This window comes from Sphaerodactylus townsendi, linkage group LG07 (genome assembly GCF_021028975.2).
Source record: "Sphaerodactylus townsendi isolate TG3544 linkage group LG07, MPM_Stown_v2.3, whole genome shotgun sequence".
NCBI lineage: Eukaryota > Metazoa > Chordata > Lepidosauria > Squamata > Sphaerodactylidae > Sphaerodactylus > Sphaerodactylus townsendi.
The window spans coordinates 74466169-74480938 of record NC_059431.1 but is presented as its reverse complement, the minus strand read 5'-3'; the positions used below and the strand labels follow the sequence as shown (position 1 = coordinate 74480938).

At 38.0% G+C, this 14770-nt stretch overlaps 1 protein-coding gene across 1 annotated transcript in view; it reads left to right on the top strand.

Moving 5' to 3' along the window:
- Positions 1–14770, top strand: part of PCSK5 (proprotein convertase subtilisin/kexin type 5) — a 215578-nt gene that overhangs the window by 103520 nt on the left and 97288 nt on the right. Inside the window, exons 4-5 of the mRNA XM_048504377.1 lie at positions 4576–4719; positions 7457–7533. Of these exons, the coding sequence (XP_048360334.1) occupies positions 4576–4719; positions 7457–7533 (221 nt within the window). The remainder of the gene's footprint in view (positions 1–4575; positions 4720–7456; positions 7534–14770) is intronic.

Sequence of the window (14770 nt, the reverse complement as noted above, 5' to 3'; positions counted from 1 at the left end):
CTTTTGTGGTACTGTCTGCTGACTCACCACTACTGGTGCAACCATGCTATGCTGTGGTTGGAACTGGACCATGGATTGCTGCACTTTCGACATCTAGGACATTAATTCCGCTGATTCTGCAGCTGCCAGATGTTCTGTCACTCTGAATTCTTCCGACTCAGCAGTCACTTCTCCAAAGTTGGATGACTGTTGGATTAAATAGGAAGATACCTTCGTCATAGGGTCTTCTTCCTCTATTTCCTCAGAGCGGAAGGTAAATAAACTCTCTTTAAGGCCTTGCTCCAAAACTTGAGCTCTCGTTATCAGCTTTTCTGCCTTTGCTCTTTGTTTTAGTGTTGACAAGGCTGCTTCTACTTTTGCTTGTCGAGCCTCTTCCTGGGCTTTTAACTGTGCCTGACGGGCCGCTTCCTGGGCTTTCAACTGGGCTTGATGTGCCTGATGGGCCGCTTCCTGGGTTTTTAACTGTGCCTGATGGGCTGCTTCCTGGGCTTTTAACTGTGCCTGACGGGCCGCTTCCTGGGCTTTTAACTGTGCCTGACGAGCCGCTTGTTCTTCAATGATTTCTTCTTTTCGTTTTAAGAAATCTACTTGTTTTGCAGCCGCCGCTGCATCAGCTTTGGCTTCCAGGATCTTCATTTCCATAGCCACTCTTTGGGAACGACAAGAGGCACTGCTATAATTTGAGCCTGACTTAGTGCTTCTTGTTCTGTGGGATGTGTGGGAAGACGAGGTTTTAGTTGCAGATTTACTGCCACACTTGCTTGGCACTTCAGGTGTAACCTTTCTGGGAATGTGAGGTGACATTCCTCTTCCTATTCCTCTGCGTGGGGATGCAGTGTCTACAGTTGGTTTGGTGGATTGTTCTTCTTGCGCGTGCTGGATCTCTGATTGTTGACTTGCTTGCAATCCCTGAAACTTGCTGGATAAACCACACATAATGTTGTTAAAGAAGTTTGCCTTTTCTCTCTGATCCTTCTCCATCTTTGTCTTGATATTCCAAGGCTTCTGATGTATTCATACGCTCTAGGAGGGAAATCATTATCTCCTAGCTGACCTTTCCATAAAAGGTACCGTTGTTGTAAGGTCTCCTTACAACTTAATATTTCTTCTTCTTGTACAAGGCATTTTCCAGATTGATAAATTGCTAGGAGGTCTTGCCACGCCTTAGAGCATCTGAGCTGCAATACATTCACCTGATCTTGCAAAGATGCTAACATTTTGGTAGTGGGCTTTTTATTTCTAGCATTGCTTTGTGAAATAGAGCTTGTTGGCTCTGAGTGAGTTTCTTCTCTTTCTTGCATTGCCGGTGCTCCTAGCAAAGAAGACTTCAATTTTCCTATGCCCAGCTACTTTAGGGCTTGTAGGAACCAATCTCTCTCTTCTGCCGGTGCTCCTAGCAAAGAAGACTTCAACTTTCCTATGCCCAGCTTCTTTAGGGCTTATAGGAACCAATCTCTCTCTTCTGCCAGTGCTCCTAGCAAAGAAGACTTCAACTTTCCTATGCCCAGCTACTTTAGGGCTTATAGGAACCAATCTCTTACTGTTGCGAGGCAGACTTTCTTTGTTCCTTTACTGCAAAAAGGCCTGTTCTCAGTAAAAATGGCCTGAGGAATTACAGTTCCCAGGAGACCTTGGGGCTCACAAGGTTTCCTGGAAAGCATAGTTCCTCAGGCCAAAGCACTGTCTTCCCGTCGGCACGGTGACGCTTATTTAGCGAGGTTAACAGGGGCGGCTTTACGCCGCTCCTGGGTGGCCAGGATGGCGTTTCTACAATGCAGCACTACCTCCTGTGCAAACAGCAGCCCAGGGACGACATTTTTGCTGTGCAGAAAGGGCCAAAGTTTACTTACTTTTACTTGCCAGGCTAAAATGCATTTTTTAAACCTAGTCTTTTAATTAGGGGATTTATTTTGTCAGTTTGTCAATGGCCCTCTTGTGTTTTATGGATCTTTTATGCTACTTGTGTCCAATTACTTTTATGCTGCTTATGTCCAATGTGTTTTAATATTGTGGTTTTTAATTGTCAGTCGCATGGAACAGGAGTCTCGTGAGTAAGCATAGAAATATTATAAATTAAAATTGGGAATAGTAGTGATTGAACTTTATATGGTTGATCTTGACACTTTCTCGCTTAGCCTAGTTCACACAGGGGGGTTGTTAGGATAAAATAGAGAAGGGGAGAACATTATAAGCCACTTTAGTTCCTCATTGGGGAAAAAGTCAGGCATAAATGTAGTAAAATAAATAAACAGTGTAAGAGGGTAGAATTTTTGCTTCTAATATACTCAAGTAGAAAGTATTAATTTCATTCCTTTGTAAGAAGAAGCAAAAATTCTACCCTCTTACACTGTTTATTTATTTTACTACATTTATGTCAGTAACAAAAATCTCTATGTTATAATGTGGTCAGACCATAAAAAGGTTGCAGCTCATTGCTTGTACTGGAATGTTAGAGACTCTGTGTATGAATGGTTTAAAAGAGATCTGCAAAATGGGCTTTACTAATCCTGTCATTGATTTTTTTTCATGGATAAGTTTCTCCATGAGCACAAAGAACTACACATAACTGTAATATGATTTTAATGACCCTTACAAAATATAATTTAAAATATAATTAAAACATCAAATAGCATCACTTTGAGAAGATGAGCCACAATTCATGAATTCTTCAGTAGAATACGACAGATAACTTATCAGCCTACCATTATTCACCAAAAATCTTCCAGAACCAAATAGTTCTGCCAGCTTTATGGAAGGTGGCTTTAAATGAGGATATTCCTTTGTCATCCTTGGTTAGGCCATTTTGAAGAATGTAACACATAACTATAAAGGAAAAAAAGAAGAAGATTGTACTAAAAAGACCAAACTTGATGAGACATAAAAATCAAAAGCAGTTTAGGTGCAAACTGTTTGTACAATGAGAGAAGGTATTTCAGGTAGTTGTGTCTAAGACAAAGTTGGCCTTCACAGCACCTTGAATTGAGCCCAGAAATGCACTGGAAACCAATGTGGTTATTTCAAGACAGGTATCATGTGAACAACACAACCTACTCGTGTAAGTATATCACATGAAACCTGATCTGCTATTGAATAACTGTCGTTCAATTGCTGTTGAATAAGCCCTAAGTTTGGTCTGGGTGAACTCTCTCCACTGAAGGTAGCCATTATTTAAATGATTCATTGCAGCAAGAGTACAGATTTGGGCTGAGTTCACTATACCCAAAGCAGTAGTTGCATTTACATTACTTTTCTGAGCCCATTGCAACATGGTGAAAAATAAATGAGGGTTCACCAAAACTCCTAACTATGAAAAGATCAACATTTCTGAAGTAGAAGTGAAGCCAGTGTATTCTACAGTGTACAAATGCCTTATTTAATTAGCCCAGCCTTGCAGATCATAAGCACTGTAAACCCCTGAATAAATAGAAAATGAGATAGATTAGAAAAGTCTCAGAAATTAAATTGTTGTGCACAGGCTTCATTTCATGAGATTGTAGACAGTAATGAGTGAATGGAGTCTTGTTGGAGCAAAATAGTGTTTCCTCCACTTACCTTCCACCTTTATACATTCCAAAATGCATGGAAATTGTGAGTACAACTGGGTAGGAAAGGAAAGTGAAGGAACCCTGAGAGCTGTCATGGCTAGAGTTTGTTGCTATGATACTAGTTCTAAGAATTTGTTTGTCCCCTTTCCTACTCATTCTTGCTGAGCCCAGGGGAGCTGGAGCAAATCACCAGTACTGAGGGTCTGAATAGGGTACGCATTAAAAGAATTCATTCTCTCTGTTGTGCAGAGAGATGGGGCGGGGCCTCATGAGTGCCCAAATGTCACTTTCATTTCTTTATAAATTGGCCTGCTTCTTACAGAATAAAGATATGTATAGAAGAGAGATCCGATCAATTGTTACTTAACAAAAAAATTGTAATTCTTTAACAACTGACACCTCAGTCTTTTGTCATTCTAGTTAATTTTTGTCAATTCAAAAAGCACCTTAAGCTGCCAGTATTTAAGAGGATTGTTTTGGTTGCAGGTTCTTAGCTGCTGTCCATCTCCTGCTGATGCTGTATTAAACATGCCAACAACCCCCTTTTTATACATATAAAAGAATCTGGATGTTTCCAGCCAGCTATTCCAAAAATTGTTCAGTATGTAACCCCATCTCTCTCCCTTAAGCCCTCCCCTCCTGCGTTTTCATGATTGTTTAGTTCAGTCACTTTGTCTACTTTTGTCTTTTTCACAGATGGTTATGCTGAAAAATATAAATGCATTTTTCATATGTGTGGAAGGCCTCCAAGAGAGCTGTTTTTATTGTCTTTGGTTTTTCCCCATAATAACAATTAAGTAGTCTAATAACTATTCCTTTCTGTTATGATAAGCAATTTCATGAGCTGTATTTTCATGAGCATTGCTTTTTAAATTATCTTGCTGTTTGTTAATTATAACATTGATTATCTCTTAAAATCTATGTAATTTGCTGATAATTTAATTGGTTATGCTAATGAACTGGCTAATTATCTCCCTGCCCCTCACTATTCACTAATCTTCTACTTCCATTTTTTTAATTCTTCCTTTAGCACTGCAGTGATAATACAAACCTCTGTCAGTCAGATATGAATATTGTAGGTGCCTGGAGGAGAGGCTACACGGGAAAAAGGATTGTGATCACTATCTTGGATGATGGCATTGAGAGAAACCACCCAGATTTGATGCAGAATTATGTAAGTGTCCATAGTGCTCTTTTAACTGCTCCTTTACTGTTATGTATACTAAACTGCTGTGTAATGGCAATTTTGTAGGTGTTGTGGTATTTTAAAAAAAGATGAGAAAGATGAGAGGGGAAAAAGCTGAACAAGAAAGGAGAACTGAAGAGCTAACATCAGAAATGAAATGGTATTAATCACATTACGTCCATTAAAATACTATCAAGATGTGTAATAATTTTCAGTGAACTCACAGCAACATTTTCACAGCCGCCTTAGCCTAATAAGAAATAAGATCAGGTGAATCTAACCAGTTTCTCCAGACTTGTCTCCTGATTGTATTTAATTAGCTATTCCATTGTTTTGAAATGGCCTATATTTTAGTTGATAATTTATCCTCATTTTGCCATTCATATATCCTGTATCAAAATAGTACTAATCCAAAGAAATACACTGTATAATGGCATGGAGTCATTAAATGCACCTAATAGGATGATTAAGAGAAAGTGATTTGCCTATAATTTTAAGGGAAAAATACCATCAACTGTTTTCTAGAACAAAAGCTTTTGTCAGATAGCTTATCATTAGACCTTTATGAGGTTTAGTGATCCTAATTAGTTTTTGTGTCAGGATTCAACTAATGTTTTTAATCTTCTCAATTAACCTGTTTTAAGTATGTGAAACATTAGAAAAATCTCTGAAGGTTAGTGGCTGAGAATGGCTTCAGTTAACATCAAGCAATACAGCATGGCACTGAGAAACTGCTGCCATAATTATGACAAGAATGTGCCTCAGAATATACCTCAAGTTTGTGCACACCATTCCGACTTTCCACCCTTTGTGCCTAACTGGAAAACTGAGCACTTCCTAGCTCTGGATACACCCGTGTGTGAGACATTTATGTTTGAGGATTTCAGAGATGTGTTTCATCAAGACATAAGCTTGGTTTGTTCATAATTCCTCTGGTTTTACATACAGAAGTCATGTTAATGGCACAAGGACTTCATCCCGTGTTGACTATCCCATACATTGGGTATCTTTAGTTTTAGACTAAAGTTGAAAGTAATCCTATTAGGAAATAAGTCTTATAAAATTTGCGTTACTTTCATGTAAATAGGATCACTGTTTCAAGTACGTATATAAGACTAATTTTTATTTCATATATGGAAAATTTTTGGAATTAACCTCATGGCAACTGGAAGGAAGTTGAGAAGTTTCAGAACAAATTGAGGCTGCTAATCCATTTGGGGTTTTTTTTACTATAAACCAAACCCAATGCAACCTTTTTGCTGTACCCACTCCCTCTCCCGTTGGTTGCCAGACCTTTACTGGGGCTATGCAGGTCTGGGAAGTAATGATGGATAAAAGCCATGCTGGTTGCCTTCTCCTTCACCACTGGCCCAAGCCAGGCCCCCAGTGCATTGTTTGATTGTGCAGAGATCTGGTCATGGCTGCCAATGGTCTTGAGTGCTGCTGTCAGCATGTATACTGGGGGTGGCACACCATAAAGGACCAGGGGAAACCTTGAACACCAGTAAGTACTTTTTTCTTGAAGTGTTACTTATAATATACACTTATCCCTATTCATATGTTTGAATTCATTTAGAGGGCTAATATTATTGTATTAGTTATTCTAGCAATGATTATGTGACAGATGAATAAAAATGAAGAAAGCAGGAAAATTTGTTCACTGCTCTGGCAGTCAGCTTTAAATATTTTATCTGTAATTTGCAAAGTGAAAAAAGTAAAAAGGTTATCAGCAAGGTTTGCTATTCATCCAATATTAAAATAGCTATCTTAACATTAGTCATTTGGGGTCATATTAATATTATTATGTGGAGCACTTTGCATGAGATCTTTGAAAATGCATAGTTATTTTTGTTAATTTGCATGGACAAGATGATTATTTCTTCATAAACTTAGTTTGTTTCAGTTAAACAAGCCAACACCCATTTAGCACTCTTAACTAATCAGTGTTTGCTAGTTTTAGTCCTGTTATGTATCCCCTCTATGAAAATCTTAGAACTAATTTCACTGATGTTTTAGTGACAAATGTTTACATATTCGATAAGCAAGACGTACAATATATTGGCATGGAATTAATTTTGAGTAGACATGAACTTAAAAAAATATGTCTCATTTCATTCTGCCATATGAGTTAACTGGAACAACAAAGACAAATAGCTGTTTGTGCTGTTTTCTACAGGAAAATGTGATAAGGTTAACCACACTTCACATTCATAAAAACTTACATGTTCTTCCTGAAGATAAGAGGAGAATGTCATTTAGGAGTTACTGTTAATAAAGATATAATTTTTTCAAATGGATTTATCTTTCTTAAGTGTGTTTAAACAGCATGTACAGATATTTCCTTAAGGCAAGTAATGTTCTCTTAGAATCATGTAAATAGCTATACCTTTTAACAAGATGAATTAAAAGAATCCTTTTATTTGATTGATATGGTAAACAGGAATCAAACAAAAAAGCAGTAAGTTAAAAAAGAAAAGAATAATGCAACAGTTCTTGACAGAGAGAAATGGATCCCTGAAAGTGTGTGTGTGTGTGTGTATTTTGAACACGTAGCTTCTTCCTAAGTCAGGCACAGAACCACAGGAATGTTAGTTAACCTAATTGCACTCCTGTAGAAACCTGCTGAGGAATGCATGTGTTAAATGAGTCTGTGGCTAATTAGTGAGGATCTGCCCTTCATTCTCATTGCATTTCTTGTCCCCTTTTCCTTCTGTTTTGGCTGCAGGACCCAGAGGCCAGTTTTGATGTCAATGGTAACGATATTGACCCCATGCCTCGATATGATGCCAGCAATGAAAACAAGTAAGACCAGAGCTCTATGGAGTGTATGGCATATTAAATGTCATTGTCTTTATCAGTTAACATACTTATCTTGACAAACATATATACTAATACCACAGGTGTAACTCAGATCAAATTCTGTTTTTGTTAGAAACTTTTAATTAGTAACAAAATGCAAATGTCTTGTATATGTCTTGTATTCTCTGTTGGCTATTCTAGTAGTTGGAGGCAGGATTAGGTGCCTTGGTCTCTGCTCCCTGTTTTTTTTTGTCTTTGGGGCAACTGGTTGAAACCCAGTGTAAAACAGTATGCTGTGTAAAACAGTATGCTGGCCTAGATGGACCACTGGTTTGCTCCAGCATACTTCTGTTTTTCTGTTCTTATTTTCTTACATGGCTACAACATACAAATTATTCATTATTCGTTTTCACCATCTTATTTACACATAACGTTTCTGTGTGAAAGGAGTTATTGAGCATATATATTTAAAACTCTAAAAAAGCCTCAGTTAAATTTGGAACTGTTATTTATTTTCAGAATGATTTTGATTATTATATTTGCTGATCATTTTGAATTGTTTGCAATTCTGATGTTTAAGTGCTGCTGAAAAAAATGCACAAGCAATTTCAGCATGGTTGCCACAACTTATAGAGTATGCTTAACTTAGCTGAATGTGTTAGGCTTTTGATAACTGTGTGACTAAGATTACCATTAATATAATTTAATATAGTTTCACATATGCTTTGTGAATGGTTAAATATTTCTATTTCAGTGGTCTTCTGGTGACTTCTGACCAGGCTATATGTGATCTAGCAGTGCTCAAGGAGAGGGAGGAATTTGTAAGGTTATTTATTACTTTCAATATCTGGAAAACACTTCAGTAGAAAGAAGTGTAGCAAGGGCAGAGTGGTTAAACCACAGGGGAGGAGAGGTAAACAAACTCTGCCTCTACTTTCCTCAGCATACAAGCCAGGGGAGAGAGGTTCCATTTACCATTTTCCATCTGTTAAGCAGGGGGAAAAGGTCTGGAAGGATGTTCAGTTCTTTAAATATTAGTGACTGTATTTAGTTTGAATTTTGAAGCTGTGCTTACGGAGAACAGGTGGTGGCTTGCAGTGATGAAGAATCTCCTTGCATATTAGAAAGGAAACCCTGCCCTGAAGCTCAGTTACTGAGCTGGAGTTTGAAGTGCAACTTACACTACTTAAGCTTTGGGAAAGTTTTGGGAAAGGTATTTTCTGAAACCGACTTTGCAACTGTTTGCAGTAAAACTGAGAAAACTCTGGGAGAATGACACCATTTTTAGTTGCAAAGTCAACTCAAGCTAGACAAAATATACAGGAATTAATATTAAAAATATCTCAAATTATTTTCATTTGAGTTATTTTTTAATAATTTTTGGATATTTTGTCTATTTGTTGACATTGCAACTGAAGATGACAATAACAAATGATACAAATAAAAGGTTGGAAAGATAGATGATTTGGTGAATATAAAAGAAAAAAACATCAAAGATTGCAGACTTACAGAGAAGTACAATACAGATTGCTGAGGATTTCAAAGCTGTTAAGAACAAAGTAAACCAATTAGAAGAACATATTGATGCTTTGCAAGAGGAGAACCAGAAGGCTGACCAGGAAAGATTGATGACTGAAATAAAGCAGAATGAAAAAATTCTAAGAATCAAAGCCTTGGAAGAAATAGAAGATGAGGACACACATAAGAAGATCATTATTCTTTTTGCTGGGATCTTGGAAAGGAAGGAGGAAAACGTTGAGTGTGAAATAGATGAAATCTTTCAAGTAAATTCTAGAACAGCAAAAGAAAATTATCAAGGGATCTGCTGGTCAGATTTACGAGGAAATCAATGAGAGATGCTATTCTCCAAGCACATAATGATTCAAAACTAAAAGTAATGGACAAAGAGATTATATGAATGAAGTGCCAGCACGGGTGTTTAGGAAGGAAAATAATTTAATTTCAGATGTTCTCCAAAAGAATGGTATATACTTTTTGTGGGAAGTACCTGTGGTTATTTCTTTTGTGTTTAAAGGGAACAGAAAGAAATTAATGAATGTGCAAGGAGCCAAAGAGTTTTTTATCAAAGATTTGAAATGAGAAAGCAAGGAAAAAACTAGCAGTTTAGATAAGAAATAAAATTTAGCCTTCTCTTTTTCTTTTTTGTTTTTACAAGTATAATTTAAAATGTTTAGTAGAAATATTTAGAATTTTATCATGGAATGTGAATGGGTTAAATTTACCTTGTAAACAAAGGAAACTTTTTCAGTTTCTAAACAACAAGGAATGTCACATTGTTTGTCTGCTAGAAACTCTAATAAATAAGGAAGGTAAGAAGTAGCTGGATTGGTCAGGTTGGCTGAAAGAGGTAGTGGTTCACCTGCTACTGAAAAAACCTCAATTAGATCTATTAAATCTAGCCAATTACCGCCCAGTATAGAATCTTTTGTTTCTGAGCAAGGTAATGGAGTGAGCAGTAGCGGACCAACTCCAGAAGTTCCTGGATGATAGGGAGGTTTTGGATCCCTTTCACTCTGGTTTCCACGCTGGCCATGGGACAGAGACAGTTCTGGTGGCCAATGTGGCTGAACTCCGACGCCAGGTAGATCGAGACGGTTAAGTGCTGCTGGTGTTGTTAGATCTCACCACAGCATTTGATACAGTAGATCAAGACTTTCTGGTCCGCCGCCTCACCAAGATTGGGGTTCATGGGACAGTTCTGAATTGGCTGTCCTCATTTCTCTGAGATCTGGGCTGGCAGGTAACATTGAGGGGAGAGAACTCCAAATGCCACCCCATGATCTGTGGGGTGCCGCAAGCGGTGATCCTCTCTCTGATGCTTTTTAACATCTACATGTGCCCCCTAGCTAGACTGGTCCAGAGTTTTGGGCTGAGGTGTCACCAATATGCTCATGTTCACAATGGCAGGCCACCCGATCTCTGCCCCTGGGGGTCTCCAGCATTGCTTCAAGGCCATGGCTGGCTGGTTGAGAGCAAGCTGACTGAAACTGAATCCAGTGAAGATGAAGGTTCTGTGGGTAGGTCAGGGTAAGAGACCAGTTAACTTTTGCCTGCCTCAGCTGGATGGCGAGGCCTTGCAGTTGGCCTTGTATGTCAGAAGCCTAGAGGTAACCTTGGACTTAGCCTTGTTGCTTGAGGCCCAGGTTGCCAAGACTACTCAGGTGGCTTTTTACCATCTGTGTCAGGCACGGCCACTGGCTCTATATCTCTTTCGTTCTGACCTGGCCGCAATAATCCATGCAACGGTCACCTCCAGACTGGATTACTATAACTTGCTTTTTCACTGGCCTTCCTTCCTCTGTCTGTGATGCGGAAACTAAAACTCTTCCAACATGCTGCATCCAGGCTCCTTTCAGGAGCATCAAGCAGAGACTGAATTACTCCAGTCTTTCATCATCTTCACGGGTTGCCAATCGAGTACCGGATCATATTCAAAATGTTGGTGGTAACCTTTAAGGTTGTGAGCGGTCTTGGACTGCATACCTACAGTACCACCTCTTTCCATATTGCCCCACTAGATCCCTCCGCTTATTGGAGGGAAATTTAATGGATATACCTGGCCCGAAGGAAGTCTGGCTGGCTTTCACAAGGGCCAAGGCTGCCTCAGCCCTGGCCCCTGCCTGGTCGAATAAGCTCCCTAATGAGATCAGGGCCCTGTGGGACTTGAATGAATTCCACAGGACCTGCAAGACAGAGCTTTTCCACCAGGCATTTCCATCTAGCCAGCCGACCTTATCAGTACTAACATTGGCCTCCCATGGGTGCATGGGGGAGGGGGTATTTTTGCCATCAATTGTTGTTTTTAAATGTTTTTAACCATTTTTACTGGCTGTTTTATCTGTGTTAAATCTACTGTTGTGCCACCCTGAACCCTTCTTGAAAAAGGCAGGATACAAACAAATAAACAAATAAATAAATAAAAATGGAAAATGGTTAGCCTGGAAATTAAGGAAATATAAACATAAATTGACAGATATAATTAAAGGAAAAATAATGATAGAGGAAAGTACCAAAATCATGAACAAACTCAAGGAATATTATTCAAAATACAATATTCAAAATACAATATTTCTAATGTTATAGATAGAATATTTAAAACAAAAATAGATAGTAAACAAGAAACAATTCTACTTGGAATGGACAAAAATAAAATAGTAAATAGAAATATCAACTTATTTATCTATTTATTAACAATAGCCAAAATAGAAATAGCAAAGATCTGGAAAACAAATTAAATACCGAAGTTAGAAAACTGGGAAAGAAATATAACTAATATAATGGCCATAGACAAACTTACATGGAAATTGAGAGGACATTCTGAGAAATTTTATAGAACATGGGATTTATTTGTAAATTACTGGAACAAATAAGTCAAACAATAGTAAAAATATTTTGAAGTTGAAATTCTGGTTTATTAAACTTTGTATAACTTATAAATATATGGAAGAAATGTTAAATTGAGAAAGATTGTAAAATCTTAAATACCGTAATTGAGTATTTAAATGTTATCTGTAAAGTATGAAATTGTACATGTTAATTGATATGTTTTGAAATCAACAAATGAAGTTACATTTTTAATTTTAAAAAGTAGTTCTTGAAGTTAAATCTTCTCCACTGCTGTTTGTATTACTGTACAATGATTACAATAATTATTGCTATCACTGACTGTTGACATATCCACTGATTAATCATTTTAATGATTTTTCTATATTGGACCCAATTGCAAGCAATTATAATTGAAAATTTAATTATGAAAATTTTACTCTATTACAATTTGTGGAAAATAGTATATGAACCAAATCACATTTTTAGATTTTTTAAAAAAACAGAATTCTCAGACATATAGATGAAAGCAGGAAGAAGTCTACAAATATTAATCACTTGAGTGCGGTGGTAATTCTTAGGAAGTAATTATGGTTTTTAAAAAACTACTATGGTATGCAGGAATCCTTCCAGATATTTAGTTTGGTATGAACTAATTGGCAGGGAATCATGTAGTTGTCAGAGGTACAGGCTTATACTAGACTTGCACATTTTATCTCACTAAAGACAGCTGTGGGTGAAGTCATTCTTGCAATGTAAGAAAGGTATTATCTTATTTTGGTTTAATGCTCTGTTCCAATGCCCAGTGCTATCTGATGTTCAGCTATCAGTGTCTCTCTCCATGTAAGCACTGCACCCATTGCACTCCTCTTAGTAATTTCTGCTTACAATGCCTTCCCACAAAAACTATTAGTTCTTTTCCAGTCTTATATACAGCTAGGAGCCCAAAAAGGATTTGAAGTACAGCTGAGTGGCAGCCCCATCAAACAGAATTAGATGGAAAGGGGTGTTCATACTGATTGGCTGCCCGACACACCCATTATTTTGGCCAGCAAGTACCCCTGCTGCATTTGGGGCTGGATCCAACCAGCTATTTGTGTTGGTGAAAAAGGAAAGAGGATCCCTTTGACCCTAAAAGTTATTTTGGAGATCATGGGTATATATGTATTGGGGTAGATCCAAGTATCCTTCTTCCTGCCGAAGGAGCTTCACAGTAACCTAAGTGACTCTTTCTTAGATTGAAGGAAGACTTCAAATTTGAGCCAGAAGGAAAAGTGAAGTATAAATATTTTTAATTAATTATAAATAAATGCTGCTCAATAGATTGGTAGGATATGGGTAGGATCTACCCCTCTGCTATCAGCTGTTTTGGGAGGTGGAGTTGCTAAAACAATGCTCAGAGTACTCATGGGTCACATGGAAGACTGGGAGAAATAATCTCATCAGTTCCAGGTTGAGGTAGAGGTCCTGTCTCCCTTTTTTCTGTGTGGGTGCGTTATCATGTGGGACAGAGAGGTCCATTTCAAAATATTCTCCATGCTTTTATTTTTCTGTTCCTGTTGCATTTTTGTGGGAAGTCAAGTGCTGTGATGACATGTGAAGGAAAAACCGCAGATCAGATGGCTGCTCCACAAATTTAGCTTCCCTGAAGTTATCCCACCTGTCGCACAGCATTCTTACTTAGGATTGCCTTCCTTGACTGCCTTTTACTTTTATTTTGTGGTGGGGGGTTATTAGGTTTCAGAAAGCGAAAGTTTTGCTTCCCTCTCCCCCTGCACCCCTCCCCCTTCCCCCGCCAGGTCCCCAGTGTGATAATAGTGTAATTATTTCAGGGAGATTATTAGCATTAAACCTCAGACCTAGTTTTGAGGAAGAAGTGTAGGTAACCCTGTTAAGCGCTGTTAACCCCTACTGATTTTCATGGGAAGAACTAAAGCATGATCCTTTACCTGGGAATAAGCTCTGTTGCTGGCAATGGGTCTTACTTCTGAGTAAACCCTCCTAGGGTTGTGATTCACCCATTCGAAGCATTGCACGGTTGCTTCAAAGCAAAGCCACCGACTACTACAAGCTTACTCCCGAGTAACATGCACCTTGGAGCCAACCGTTTTTTCTAAACTAAAACCTCAGTATTCAGGTTAATTTGCCATGTTGGTACTTTGCGATAAATAAGTGAGTTTTGGGTTTCCTTTTTTGTTTTCAGATTATGAATATAGCTGTTAATTAGATATTTATTTTTAGATAGACTATTTGAGAAAGAGGTTGTGAAAGCTAATTTCCTCCTGCTGAATGGATTGGTCATAAAAGGGGTACTATGGCCATTCTGTACATACAGAATAATGCACTTTCAATCTACGGTACTTTCAATGCACTTTACAGCTGGATTTTACTATGTGGAATAGTGAAATCCACTTGCAAATAATTGTGAAAGTGGATTGAAAGTGCATTATTCTGCATGTGCGGAAGGGCCTGACACTTTTTTCTTTAAGGGGAGACAATCTTCTTTGACGTTCTTCTGTGCATCAAAATGACTTGGGAGCTTTGAGGGCATGCTAGTCACCTGGTAGGATAAATTTCCAGAAAACCATACTCAGTGTTTGCTTTTATACTTGATATTTTCAGGAACATGCTGGGCCATTTAAATCACATGGTGCTACTTAAATCTATTATTAGTTATTAGTATTGGTTATTATTTTTCTGTCTCCTTTCTGTCCCTGTATCATAGAGACTATGCCAGTTTCAAGGGGAGAAATCACTTTGGCTATAAGCAGAATCCAACTTGTGGCCCAGAAAGTCTGTGTAAATCCATCCCTTAGATAAACTATGTAGCACACAGTAATCCAGAAAATCGAGCCACAATCAAGACTGTAAAATGTATCCAATTTTCATTGTGTCT